The sequence below is a fragment of the Oppia nitens genome, unplaced genomic scaffold (genome assembly GCF_028296485.1).
Source record: "Oppia nitens isolate AA-2021 unplaced genomic scaffold, nextdenovo-longstitch-racon4-pilon3 scaffold1_pilon_pilon_pilon, whole genome shotgun sequence".
Classification (NCBI taxonomy): Eukaryota; Metazoa; Arthropoda; class Arachnida; order Sarcoptiformes; family Oppiidae; genus Oppia; species Oppia nitens.
Window position 1 is genome coordinate 8,576,538 of NW_026533199.1, and position 15,166 is coordinate 8,591,703.

The 15,166-nt window shown below is 25.8% G+C and overlaps 2 protein-coding genes across 3 annotated transcripts; one reads left to right on the forward strand and one right to left on the reverse strand.

Moving 5' to 3' along the window:
• Positions 1 to 966: 966 nt before the first annotated feature.
• LOC128952512 (dynamin-like) lies at positions 967 to 8,357 on the forward strand. Of its 2 annotated transcripts, none has more exons than XM_054297920.1 (10): positions 967 to 1,318; positions 1,687 to 1,851; positions 2,303 to 2,482; positions 2,914 to 3,428; positions 3,502 to 4,122; positions 4,559 to 4,720; positions 4,783 to 5,102; positions 6,045 to 6,144; positions 6,217 to 6,593; positions 7,976 to 8,357. In XM_054297920.1, exons 1-10 carry the CDS (start codon positions 1,243 to 1,245, stop codon positions 8,082 to 8,084), a joined length of 2,625 nt encoding a protein of 874 aa, XP_054153895.1. In that variant the 5' UTR covers positions 967 to 1,242; the 3' UTR covers positions 8,085 to 8,357. The 2 variants fall into 2 exon arrangements, with proteins under 2 accessions (XP_054153895.1, XP_054153896.1); XM_054297921.1 differs by lacking the exon at positions 7,976 to 8,357 and adding an exon at positions 6,741 to 6,874.
• A 783-nt stretch (positions 8,358 to 9,140) lies between these two features.
• Positions 9,141 to 9,829, reverse strand: LOC128966540 (sushi, von Willebrand factor type A, EGF and pentraxin domain-containing protein 1-like). Its single transcript, XM_054313390.1, has 2 exons — positions 9,730 to 9,829; positions 9,141 to 9,679 (listed from the first exon to the last, which is right to left on the reverse strand). The coding sequence occupies exons 1-2, from the start codon at positions 9,827 to 9,829 to the stop codon at positions 9,141 to 9,143; spliced, it is 639 nt and encodes a 212-aa protein (XP_054169365.1).
• Positions 9,830 to 15,166: the final 5,337 nt, after the last annotated feature.

The following is a 15,166-nucleotide window of genomic DNA, read 5'->3' on the forward strand; positions in this document are numbered from 1 at the left end:
CATAATATACAGTATATTAGTTTTAAAATTTGTATAATACATGAATACATTGTATTTTATTGTATTATACAAAGTCAAAATTCAAAACCTTGTATTTTTTCAACCCTGGGATATACAGTATATGCGATCATAACTTTATGAGACAACACACAAGTTTAAAGACCTATTGCTTAGTCTTATAAAGTATTTGTGATAATTATCGTGTTTTCAAAGTTTGCGTTACTTTAAAATTTAAAAAAAAACATTATTAATAACTATAAAACTGTATAAAGTTTTAAGAGCTACAGGACTTTTAAGGGAAACATTTTTAAAATAATAATAATAATAAAAAATATGTTTGATGTATACTAAAAATATATGACTACTATTAAGGTGTAAATAAAAATAAATATCATAATAACAAGTGCGACAAATATCTATAATAATAATTAATTACTTTTAATCCTAACTTTTTTTTGACAATATAATAAACGATTGCATAGTTTACGTAATTATTGCATTATTGCCATTGGATTTTATAAGTTATCAATAATGCAACTTATTATTAATATTAGTGTATTATTATATGTTAGTTTAAATATACAGATATATAAATTGTATAAATACACCATGGACATTATTTAAACAATTATTTATTGTTGATTTAATGATTTGGATTAATTGATTTGTAATTAATATAGAAATAACAAAAATAAATAAATAATGATTAATAATAATAAAACAAAACTTTGACAATAAATGTGTGATAAAATAGTGACGTAATTGATGTTTAATAGTATTATGTGTTGAATGGCATTGATTTTGATAGTATTGACGCCTCTCTGCAAAGCATTACTCGTTGTATGTGTTGTGTTGTGTTGTGTCAGTCTATGAGTGATATTATAACTATTGAAACAACAGTCCAAACACTGCTTACTATTATATACAGTATATATTGATAGAGAAAATCAATAATATATATATATTTATGAGTGAATTCATCCAAATGTATGATTAGTTTGATTGCAATCAATGGATGGATTGCAACGATTAGACCATTGAATCCAATGATAATATTTGACACTTAATGTTGTGTTTGTTGTCTTAATAACTAAATATAGCTTTCAATTGATTGACTCGTTATATATGCAGATGTGATATATATTCATACCTTTTATTATTATTATTATTGTTAAGTCATTATATGATTATATCAATTGATTGATTGATTGTTTTGTGTTGACCACCAATTGATCGCTGAAAATGGTTGCCGGAAACGACGGAATGGAGGGATTGATCCCAATTGTCAACAAACTTCAGGACGCCTTCGCACAAATGGGTCCGTAACTGATCCACAATTTGTTTGGTCATCCAGTTTGGTGTCCATGATTTGGTTCAATTGATAATCATATTTGATATCATTTATATGTGAAAAACTACGTGACATTTAGTTAACTGATCCCATATTTACCAATCAATGAATTAATATGTATATTGTTTTCAATCAATTGATTTTCATATCATTGCATATGATATGAAACTTATGTTGAAAACTGATTGAAATCAATGACTAATATTTGAATCGATTGTTATTTATTTACATATATTTGATATCAGATAACATTGAATCGGATGACTGACTCATTAATTATGTCCATATTTTTTGTTAAACATGTTATCAAAAATCTTGGTTTGTCTTCAAAATAGGTGTTCCCATGTCATTGGATTTGCCACAAATTGCTGTCGTTGGCGGACAATCGGCCGGCAAGTCATCGGTCTTAGAGAACTTTGTTGGCCGCGATTTTTTGCCTCGAGGTTCGGGTATTGTCACCCGTAGGCCACTTGTACTGCAACTAATTAACTCTGCAATGGGTTAGTTTGAGTTATATTTTATATTAAATATATAATCTATTTATCATTTTTTGCATTGTTTTTTAGTCTACTTATATATAACTACTTCTAATAATTATTATTGAGTTAATGTTGAATTGATTTTTTTGCATTTGTTTAGTGTTTCAAAATTGATTCAAACTTTCATTGAATTAATAAGTTATAATTAGTTATAAATATACTATAGTATTATTGACATATATGATGACACATTAATTTATTTAGTTATACAAGTTATGCGATATTTTTGTGTTGAATTATATCACCTATTTATGACTGTTATAGTAATCGCCCCCAAATGCAGGTGTGATTCATAAAGGATAGCTAACATTGGTTTGAATTAATTATAATCAACTTTTATCTAATTTTAATTAATTTTTAATAGTTTTATAGCAAATTAGTAAATTAATTATTGTTTTTTATTTTCTTTCAGAATATGGAGAGTTTCTTCATTGTCGGGGAAAGAAATTTACAAACTTTGATGAAATACGCAAAGAGATCGAGGATGAGACCGAACGAACTACTGGTCATAATAAGGGCATATCTCCCGTACCGATCAATCTGAGAGTCTATTCACCACATGTACTCAATTTAACACTTATCGATCTTCCAGGTCTAACATGATTTTTAATTATATTGATTTGATTACCATATTTGATAATAATTTATATTATATTTACCATAATTATGCACTGTATTATAATTTTCAGTATTAATATTAATAATTTTATATCTATTTTATAGTAATCGATAGTTTTATTGTTTTCCATTGTAAGCCTTACCGGTACTAATAGACAGTATTATTAAATTTAATTTATTTGCTATTAATTATTCACAGTAATGCTTTGATGTATTAAAAATTATGAATTGGTTAAGAAATGCATTTATTTTAATATTAATGAATTTATCCAGGTGATATTAACATTTTAAAATAAACAACTTAGTATAGATAATGAGTAAAATATTATTTATTTAATTTAATTATTATAAAATATTTTTGTTTTCTTATTAAAACCGATTTATTTTATTTTAATGATTGTAAAGGTATGACCAAAGTTCCTGTCGGCGATCAACCGATAGATATTGAGCACCAGATCCGAGAGATGATATTCTCATTTATTAAACGAGACAATTGTCTAATATTAGCCGTGACCAGTGCTAATCAAGATTTGGCTACCAGTGATGCTCTTAAATTAGCCAAAGAAGTTGATCCGGAAGGTGTTCGATGTATTGGTGTTATTACTAAATTGGATTTAATGGACGAGGGAACAGACGCCAGAGAAATTTTAGAGAATAAATTATTACCACTTCGTCGCGGATATATTGGAGTTGTAAACAGATCTCAGAGGGATATTGAGGGCAAAAAAGATATTCGTGTTGCACTCGACGGTGAGCGCAAATTTTTTCTGTCACATCCATCATATCGACATATGGCCGACAAAATGGGAACACCATATTTGCAACGAGTACTCAATCAACAATTAACTAATCATATTAGAGATACATTACCGGCTTTAAGAGACAAACTACAGAAGCAGTTGTTGACTCTTGAAAAAGATGTAATGATTTTGTTTGTTTGACTTTAATTTATAGTAAACCATTAATTTAAATGTTTTTAATATTTTTCAATAGGTTGAGGAATATAAAAACTTCAGACCGGATGATCCGACCCGCAAAACCAAAGCAATGTTACAAATGATACAACAATTGCAGACTGACTTTGAGCGCAATATTGAAGGAAGTGGTTCAGCGGCTATTAATACATCTGAATTGTCAGGCGGTGCTCGTATTAATCGCTTATTTCACGAGAGGTTCCCTTTCGAGATCGTTAAGATGGAGTTCGACGAGAAAGAGTTGCGACGAGAGATAGCTTTTGCCATTCGCAACATTCATGGTATACGAGTTGGTCTCTTCACGCCTGACATGGCGTTTGAAGCCATTGTTAAGAAACAGATCGGAAAACTTCGCGAACCATCACTTAAATGTGTAGATCTTTGTATCACTGAATTGGGAAATGTTGTTCGGAGATGTACTGAAAGAATGAGTCGATATCCACGGCTTAGAGAGGAGACTGAGAGGATAATTACAACTCATGTTAGAGAACGGGAACAGAAAACCAAAGATCAGATCTTGCTTTTGGTTGAAGTGGAGTTGGCTTACATGAACACCAATCACGAAGACTTCATCGGCTTTACAAATGCTCAACAGTCAGCTGAGAGTGCACAGGGAGGTCGCAAAAAATTGGGAAATCAGGTACTATCTTATATAACGTATCCAACTTTTTAAACTCTCAATATATGTTCACTATTTTTGGCAACTTTTGTCAATTATATACTACCGGTAATTGAAATTTACATAACAGTACTATACAAATTCACATTTATATTTTGAGTGATACCTATTTTATAAAAGTAAAAAAGTAGTTAAATAATGTAAAATAGATTAACATTAGTTTAAAATGATTATTATTAAAATTGGTGAACATGTATTGAAAACAATTGTTGTACTACCTGTGCGCTGCACTTGTTTTTTAATTGATTGTCTAAATTTTTTTATTATGCGGCGATGTTTGTTCACAGACTGGGGTAAGAGTTTTGTTTTTCTATGTCTTGCGATGCTTTGTCTCAGTGGCGCTCATTTGGCGTCCAAAACATAATTTGAATTGTTTTTATTATTGTGTCGTTAATAGGTTATCCGTAAAGGCTATATGTGTATACATAATTTGGGTATTATGAAAGGCGGTTCCAGAGATTATTGGTTTGTCTTAACCTCTGAGTCTATATCATGGTTTAAAGATGAAGAGGAAAAGGATAAGAAATATATGTTGCCATTGGATGGCCTCAAGATTAAGGTTTATTCAGTAATTTTGGTGTTTAATTGCTTTGATTAGTAACTATTTGTTTGTTGTTTTAGGACATTGAGTCAGGATTTATGTCCCGAAGACACACGTTTGCACTTTTCAATCCCGATCAGAGAAATGTCTATAAAGACTACAAACAATTGGAGTTGTCGTGTGAAACATCCGAAGATGTCGACTCTTGGAAGGCGTCATTCTTGAGGGCCGGTGTTTACCCCGAAAGATCCACTTCTTCTGGAGATCAGTCATCTAATGGTGGAGAGGATGGCGCCTGTGATACAGGTGTTTCAAGTCTTGATCCACAACTTGAACGACAGGTGGAAACCATCAGAAATCTTGTCGACTCTTACATGAAGATTGTGACGAAAACTTTCCGGTAAGTTAAATGATTGCATGTTTTTATATATTTTTAAATATTTATAGCAATAATAAATTTTTTAATATAAAGAATATTTTAGATTAGTTTATGAAATTAGATATTATTTAAATACAAATGAAATTTTAAAGTTCTTAAATTTATTAATTATACAATATATATATATATATTCAACATATGTTTTAAAAAATTAAAGATTTAATAATATCTGTTGTAACAGCTTTAATACCATACAAGTGATTAGTTCATGTAATCGATTTTTGTCATAACAATTGTTTTTAATATACAGTATAATAAGTACAGTAATATTAGCCTTTATTATTTAGTGTCCTTCAATTTTATAATACACTATAGGATATAATATGGCTTATTATAGGAAATCAATTGAACAAATAGAGTATTATTTTTTTCTTTATTATACTGTATTAACTTTCCATAGATATAAAATTTCTATTATGTTTTTGTTGATTGTATAATACAGTATAAGATTGTAATTAAACTATTAAACTGTTTAGAGTAATGCAAAATCGCAATATAAGGACTCAATATAAATAAAAGAGTGATTTTAAGGTCAAAAGCAATTTGTGTTACAAACCAATCGATTTTTCATTCATTCGTTTCTTATATTATACAGAGTTTGTAATACAGATATACAGTACTATGACGTGTGTGTACTAAGTCTTGTTGTAACCGATTCTTAGTTAAATAAATATTAAAACATTAGAAATAGTTTTTAGTATTTGAATAAATAATGTTTATTTTATATTAAATTACCGGTAATTAACAAATAATAATAATAATACAAATAAGACAAATGTTAGTTTATTAAGACAGCAATTATTCTTTAAATGTACTTTAAATGAATTACAGTATTTAAAAATAACATTAAATAATAGATTTTTGGATAATCTAAAAACAAATATTTTATTGTTATTTAAACAGAGATTTAGTACCGAAAATAATAATGCATTTAATGATAAATGATGCGAAAGATTTTATTTTTGGTGAACTGCTAGCCTGTCTATATGCTGCAGGAGATCAGGTAATATATTACAATACTTATAATTTTATCATATTTTAAATGCATTTTAATATTGATTTATTACGTGATTAGACTTCAATGATGGAGGAGTCACCAGAAGAAGAGCGTAAGAGAGAAGAGATGCTTCGTATGTATCACGCGTGCAAAGATGCGCTCAAAATCATTGGAGATGTGTCGATGCAAACCAGTTATTCACCGGCACCTCCACCCGTAAAGGACGACTGGTCACTACGCAATTTAGCGCCATCTCCTACACCACCGCCCGCATCGAATCCATCACAGAATAGGCCGCCACTAAACAATCCCAATCGACCGGCGCCCCCGCCAGCTGCCAATCCATCTCGTGGCGCTCCTCCACCACCGGGCAGACCGGCTCCTAATGTCCCGGGTCGTGGAGCTCCACCACCAGGTCGCGGAGGTGTACCATTGCCACCGCCACTCATTCCAACGTAAGTATCTTATAATGTATACACATTAGTGTATACAGTATTAACATACCTATCACTTAGTAAGCTTTTTTACTAACCTTTTAAAAATGCAATTATTTAATCGTTAATTGAAAACTGCTTTCTTTGTGCTTCTGTTGAATGCTGCAGACGAGGAATGCCTTCGGTTCCGCCGCGTATACAGCAGGCCGTGACCGACACGATTCTCGATGCGTTCGGCATGCCTGTCCATAAATAATTGATATACATATATATAAACAAATATATATATATATATCTCATACACATACATACCTAATATTAACTATTATCAATTATTACATAATATATTTATCTGTTTTAACTGTTTAAGCTATTTGTTAATTATCAATAGTAACGGCGTTATCGTTAACTTTTATCTAAATAATCTATTATTGAATTTATCAATGACTACAAATCTCTATAATAAATTTAATGAAAATATTTATTTATTTAATAATAATAATAATATATAGTTTAGAGAGAGAGAGAGAGAGAGAGAGTTAAATGCAGTATTATATACAGATAATGGTAATTTAATCGCATTATCAATAATTTGATTATATTAGGCATATGTTAATTTGATCAAACATTACATAGACATTTGAAATGCCAATTTTAACATTTATATTTACCACTAATATATAGTATAATACAGTATATTGCGGTAAATTATTGATTGATTGATTGATTACTATCTGTATATAATATATCGATATACATCTTATTATAAATAGTATAAATATATTTAAAGAAAAATATGTAAATTATAGAAAATATTAAGTAAATTATTTGAAAGTAATGTAAATTATAGCAAATATTATATTATACTTTTGCAGAAATTCCATTAATTTTTACACTTATTTTTGTTATTTTTATCAATAGATTAGTCAAATTTAAGCGATTCATCTTAATTTAATTTATATTATGTGTTATTTTTTGTCTGGTTTTTATTTACTTAGTGTATATATTAATTATTTGCGAACATTTTTAAAAAAATTAATAAGTAATTAAGTATATCAATAATGATAAAACAATTTAATGAATTGTTTAGTAATATAAAACATATGATAAATTATAAATATAATTATATAAATTTACCAATATTATATATATATATATATATATATATCTTATAAATTTCTCTAAATATATACATATATTATATTTTGATGATTAATACAAATTTAGAAACGTTAACGCCGTTAATTGTTAATGTTGGTTGTTATATTTAACATATATTAATTAACATATAAGATAAAACATATTTAGATTAATGCCAATAGAGAAACAATAAAATAAATTAAGTAAATTATGTTCAAATAAATATATATATATATCTATATATATTAATGTCTATATGATAGGCGTAATGTACCGTTTATGCCGACACCGACCACAAACACGACAACCGATAGACCTCTAATCCCGCCGCGAATTCCTGACCGACCAACGAGTCTAACCAATCATCGATGACATGACTCTTGAAATGCATACATAAGACAATGAGATACAAATTGTCGTTAAATTAACTTAAATTATTTTATTTAAAGTCAAATATGTGTTTAACATTAGAGAGTTGTCTCCAAAAAGTGATTTTTTTGACAACATGTCTGTCTTTACATTCCACGGCAATTACTAACCATTGATAAAATCAATCAAATTTTAGGATTTTATTTTGTGTTTTATGTCAGCAAATATGAGATAACGCTTTATTTAATTTTATTATTTTGTATATATTAATATATATATAGTAATGTAATGTATTAATTTAAATTTTTAAAAATCAAATGAAATGCGAAACAAGTGTCTAATAAATTGTTGCGCTTCTCTATTGTCTTACATAATCACATATTAAGAGCCAAATTGTGATGATCTCTAAAACTAATGATTTACTTGTTTTGTGGTAAAAACAATATGACATCACTTGGAGTTATATTAAGCATAAGATTTATGACTGTTTTTGTTAAGTCAAAAGTATAAGAATTGTAATAATTTTTAAGTTTAATATATAATTAATGAGTTTAGCATTGATTTAAAAGCATATATGATATGAATTTGTTTTAATAAAAATCACAAATTACTTGACAACTACTCCTTGAAATATACACAATATTTTTGTCCATTAAAACATTATTTATTATTTGATTATAAGTTTATTATTTTTAAAGATTTATATGTCATTTTAAAAATTATATATTATTTTATAAATCTGTATATCAAAATCATTTTGTTATATTGATTAATTTGCATAATTGTAATTATGTTTCTATAATTTATATTACATTAATTTTTCAAATTATTTTTAAAAACAAATTATATAACACTTGTCAGAGATGCAAATAAATTATTTAGTTTATTTTTGTCTATTTTTATTAAACACAATAATATACTGTATGATTATATTATATATAATTTAAGATTTAATATATCTTAATATTGTTATATGAATAATATTATAATTATATCAATATATACTATATAAATGTAGGTAACAATTGAACAATTAATAAGAATAATAATTATATTGATTTAGTAGCGAACACAAGTAGATATGGGTTGAGACCAAACATGTGTCTTAATATCGCAGTAGACATATGTGGGACCAACTAATTTAAATCTTTGCCGACATATTAATCGACACGTTTGTCCCGGTTGTCCATTACATTCATACGGTTGGTAATCATTATTAACCCAAATACCACCTAACGGTGCCACCAAATCAATACATTTCGATGGGATGTCGTCATCGCATCTGGGCTTAGGGTTAGACCATTGGCCGCCTTTCATGCATTTAATTACTTGACTGCCATTTAATTGAGAACCGGTATCACATTTGAATGTAAGTCGACATCCGACTGCAAATTTATCACCGCATGAGTTGTCGACAAATCCTTTTTGTATTTGTTTTATTGGTTGACATTGTTGTGCATTAGAAAGACATTTACTCGGTCTTCCCGACCAATGATTATTTGGTTGACATATACGGGTTGGAGAGCCCTGTTGTTTGAAACCGTTTCGACACCATATTTGACAGATCCCACCCTTACGTTGATATCGTCGACAATTAGCTGAGAAATAAAATTATTAAACTTTTGTTAAACTTTTTTTTTATAAATACCTGAAAACAGTGAGTTTTGTGGCATAAGTAGTGGCGGACAAAGTGTTAGACAGGTTTCACACAAAATAAAAAATATAATTTTTGATAAAATTGGTGACATTTTTACTTAACACTTAGTACAGTATAATTGAAAAAAACAACAAATTAAATATTAAATATTTATTTATTTATTATTTTAGTTATAAAATAAGCCATAAAAACTTTTCGCACAACAAATATTAACTTATATTTTACAATAATGATTGTATAATAAAATATAAATTATATTTATTCAGATGAAATTCAAATCATAAGTATCATTACATTTGATGGTATTTCGTGACCATTTGACGGCTGAATATTTTACTGTAGTCTCGCTTTTCTTTAAATATCTTTTGCATATTATAATTGTCATTAATATGAACCCAATATGACTGATGTCCACAACAATATATGTATCAGTATTTTGCATGACTTAAATAAAAAATATAATTATTTTAATTACTTATCATTAATACAAGTTTCAAAATTAATATGCAATAGCTAAATATTATTTAATGTGATAAATATAAAAATAATCAAATATAATGTGCATATAGTTTATTGTTATATGTAATATATTCTAAATTCTAATAATAAAATAAAATTATATGTAATATTATATGAAAATTGCATATTATTGAAGCAATAAGATTATCTAATAATAAGTTAGTATATGAAATAATTTCACATGAATTGTATTTTGTTTTGAATGTATAATTATTGTTTTGTCAAACAGTATTACTCTCTATTGATTAAATGTAAGTGACACTCATCACAATATAAAATTTATATTACATAAATAACAATAATGATTAAACTGAATTAATACATTTATTTCACAATATCTGGAAACTTAGCAATGTTGAATTATAAATTTAACAATTGATGTGAAGTTTAATATCAATTATAATTAAATCTAAAAAATATATTCTATATAACTTAATGTTCAAATATAAATAAAATAATATTTTTATAAAACATTAGATGTCAGATTGTTTTTAATAAATAAAGTTTAAATTTATATAATATTGAAATAAATGATATGAATCTAATCAATAGTTCAAACCTAGTTTTATGTCTTAGTTATAGTTTTAGTTGTAGTTTTTTTTGGTTATTTTTAATCAATTATTTAAAATTACTTTACTTTTCAATAATAAATATTACAGAACAGGAAGTGAAATAAACTATTTTATAAGTTTACTTAAAGTGTTTAAAATTTTGAGGTTTTATTTATTACTTTTAAAAAATATTTACTTATATATTAGTATAAAAGTGGTATTACTGTATAATATAGACTATAATTTATAGTATTGTACTGTATTTTCTAAAATATTATATTATATAAACTCTATTGTAGTCTATTGAAGTCTATTGTAGACTTAAATTATGTTAATAAAATTATGGTGTTTAATATAGTTATCAAGCTTATATTGGATGTGATCAATTTACTCTTTATTCAAGTAAAACTTATTTGAATAGTTAAAGATAGATAGGTAGAGATAGATAGATAGATAGATAGATAGATAGAGAGAAGAGAGAGAGAGAGAGAGAGTTCATTTTATAGACAAAACAATAATCAATGTTAATATTTATTATTATTTTTTATTTAAATTGTTATTTCTATGTTATTTTAATTGCTATTTATAATAAGAGTTACTTTTATAAAATTATATTTTAAGAAGATTAGTATTTTTATTAATTACTTTGATAATGCATTAAAAATACAGTATATATTAATAAAATAATGTTAATCTATCACTAAATAAATATGGTTGATATTTAATGTATTAACAATTTTTTTGCATAAAAATATAAACTATTATTTAGTTTGCGCTCTAATGAACTGAAACAATACTTTTAAATTTTGTATTTTCTTTAATAATATTTACTTAAATTTTATCATAAATAGTCTTAAATATATGTATTCTTGAAAAAGTTAAATACAGTTTTCTAATTAAAATAAGTTAAGCATAAAAATATTAAAAATATTATTTTATCATTCATACGGAATATCTTTATTAAATTAGTTTAGTTTTTTGAATTTAATAATATTTATATTTACTATTCAATTAATGATTGACATTAATTGTCAACTAATACTTTAAATAAATTATTTGTATTTATTTATTTTATTTATTAAATTAACTCAATTAAGCAATATATGAATATTGTATTAAACATTGATAATTGCAATGAGCTTACGATTATTGTGATGATATGTGATAAATAAAATCGATGGCATTAATTGCAATACAGACATAAACATAAATTTCATGTCCAAAGTTAAACTCGTATAAACAGTAGTGATGTTAGACATTATTTTTTGATAAATTGTTATTATTTTGATTAAATCCGAAATGTTTTTAAAACAATCAATTTCTTGAGATAATTGAATGGCGATTATAACCGTAATAATAGTGTAACCAATACTCCAAAACAATGCAATACATTGCAGGACTCGACTCAATAGTTTAACGCATCGATTCACAACTATTGTCCGGTTTATCCTATTTTTTAAAAGATAAAAGGATTTAAATATCAATAAAATAAAAAAATTTTGTCTAAAAATTTTAATCAAAATTGGAAAAATCTATATTAATCTAAAAATATGAATGATTTATAAAAGTGAAATAATAGAGAGAGAGAGAGAGAGAGAGAGAGAGAGAGAGAGAGAGAGAGAGAGAGAGAGAGAGAGTAGACATATTGTCTTTTTATCTCATTATTGTCATCAACAACAACAAAATGTCATTCAAATGATATAATTTAAATTTTAATTGAGTTTCAAGGATTTATATCTTTTTTTAAGATATCAGTTTATAATATCTATAAAACTTTTTTTTGAAAGCATCTTTTCTTTGAAAAAATTAAAGTATTATTGAATACAAAAAATAATCAATAAATAAAAAGAGATTTGTTGTTATCTTATTTCTATTTCTATTTTTTCTTATATAAAATGATGACATTTTGACATTTGAATAAAAAATACATTTTCTTCTTCATTATATTAATTTTTATGTTTTATACCGTATATATAATAAGCAAATATTTTTTATATAATAAATAAAAGACCTGTTGTTGTTGTTGTTGTTTATAGCAGTTTTGATAACCGATTGAACAAACAGACCGTTGACCAGAAGTGTCGATAAGTCCAAGACATGAATAATGGCATAAAAATATGGGATCCAATCAACACTTAAATTATGTCTGAGAATTTCAATTTGAAAAATAGATATACGAAAGACTAGACATACAAAAGATATTTTAATGCAAAATAAATATGTTATTAAACAACAAAAAGCTTTATATTGAGCATAAATATAGTGACATAAATATAGTGACATAAATAGCAATATATTTGTATATATTTATCAAACAGTATAATAGATAAGCAATAATGAGAGAGAATATTCTTACAGCAATCGTATACATTGAATGTAATCCATGGAAAATGACACACAAATGATGCCAAATAGGGTTTCCAATCATTGAATGTATTGCCCATTAAGCTAATTATGACAAACATTTGTGATAAAAGCTTTACATGAAGTATAAGTAACACAAGAGTGTTGATGACAGTCACTGAAAAACAACGGGCAGTCTTACAACTGGTCAACAAACAGTTCATATCAGACACGATGTCATTGCAACCAATTTTGCAAATTTCATATTTTAATTCATGAGAAACAAAATACAATAAAATTTGTATTATATTAAATAGTGTGCCTATTAAAGCACAAATGTTTAATAAAAATAGCAAAATTTTGAAGATTTTTAATTTATTAATGTCCATTATGTCGACTAAATTACTAAATTTTAAGACTAATAAATATAGATACATACGTATGACTAAAATAAAACGAGCCTTGATTTCACTGTTTATATTTATATTGATTTGTTTGCAGTTTTAATAAATTTTAAACATCCGTTTTTCAAATATGTACTTAAAAATTATTTTTATAACTTTTTTGACTGACATATTAAATTAAACTAGATTGTTTTAAATTGATATATTAATTAATATAAACAAATAATACAATTGGTATCACTTATTATGTTTTATTATTCCCGTTTAAAGTTTTATTAAATTTCAAAATTTATATTTAAAAAAATTATAAAACCAGAGCGACAATAAATTTAAAAATATATACAAAAATTTATAAATTTGATAAATAAAGAAACAAAAATCAAAACATTTATATATAGTATTGTATTTTATTAACTATCAAATTGTATTAGTCAATGTTGAAGTAATAATGTACTTATTTATAAATATTTATTAGTATAATATATATTTTAAATTACAGATATAATAATTTAGATATATTTTACTACGGTCGCACTCATAAGATCTAAACTCATTTGACCCAAACTTATTTTACCCAAATCACTTGACCCAAACTTATATGACCCAAATCATTTGACCCAAACTTATATGACCCAAATCATTTGACCCAAACTTATTTGACCCAAATCACTTGACCCAAATCACTTGACACAAATCATTTGACCCAACTCATTTGACCCAAATCACTTGATCTAAATCATTTAACCCAAACTTATTTGACCCAAATATTTATTATTTTATTTTTTCAAACTATGATTATATATAAATAATATACAACTTAATAATTTTATTTAATTAATTATATAAATAAAATAATAATCTATTTAATCTATAAAATAATTTAGAACTTAATAATATTTATTTTTTTAAATAAAAAAGCCAGAAATATTCCCAATTATTAAGTTTGTATTATTTATATATAATTATATATTATGAAAAATAATATAATAAATATTTGGGTTAAATAAGTTTGGGTCAAATGAGTTGGGTCAAGTGATTTGGGTCAAGTGATTTGGGTCAAATAAGTTTGGGTCAAATGAGTTGGGTCAAATGAGTTTGGGTCAAATGAGTTGGGTCAAGTAAGCTTGGGTCAAATGATTTGGGTCATATAAGTTTGGGTCAAATGAGTTTAGATCTTATGAACTAGACCCATTTTACTATTATACTATTGTATGTCACATATAATAAATAACTATGTATTTAATAAATATTTTATGCAATTAAATAATAGCGTTCAAAATGTTTATTATTAAATACAGTATATTATAACTAGAGTTATGCATTTTCGGGAGTTTAAATGGCCAAAATCGGTCGGGAAATCGGGAGTAAAAATGGCAAAATCGGGATATAAATCGGGAAATTAAATTTTGTTTTTTCCTTATAGTACTAATAATAAATAGTTTATATGTCATAAAATCGGTTAAATTTGTCAAAAATAATTTATTTTCAGTTTTTTATAAATTAATTGATTATAAAAATGCATTTAGTTTTAGTTTATAAACTACACTTTGATTTACCCATTGTAAAAAATACATCAATTGTGTACAGTATTACAGTACATATGTTTAAAAT

Bases quoted from the DNA above. Each gene is read 5' to 3' on its own strand.
- LOC128966540 (XM_054313390.1), bottom strand. From the start codon at position 9,829: ATGTCACCAATTTTATCAAAAATTATATTTTTTATTTTGTGTGAAACC. The intron at 9,680-9,729 runs GTATTTATAAAA...TTTATTTCTCAG, and splicing joins ACAAAACTCACTGTTTTCAG to CTAATTGTCGACGATATCAA.
- LOC128952512 (XM_054297920.1), top strand. From the start codon at position 1,243: ATGGTTGCCGGAAACGACGGAATGGAGGGATTGATCCCAATTGTCAAC. The intron at 4,721-4,782 runs GTTTATTCAGTA...TTGTTGTTTTAG, and splicing joins TGGATGGCCTCAAGATTAAG to GACATTGAGTCAGGATTTAT. The intron at 6,145-6,216 runs GTAATATATTAC...TTACGTGATTAG, and splicing joins TATATGCTGCAGGAGATCAG to ACTTCAATGATGGAGGAGTC.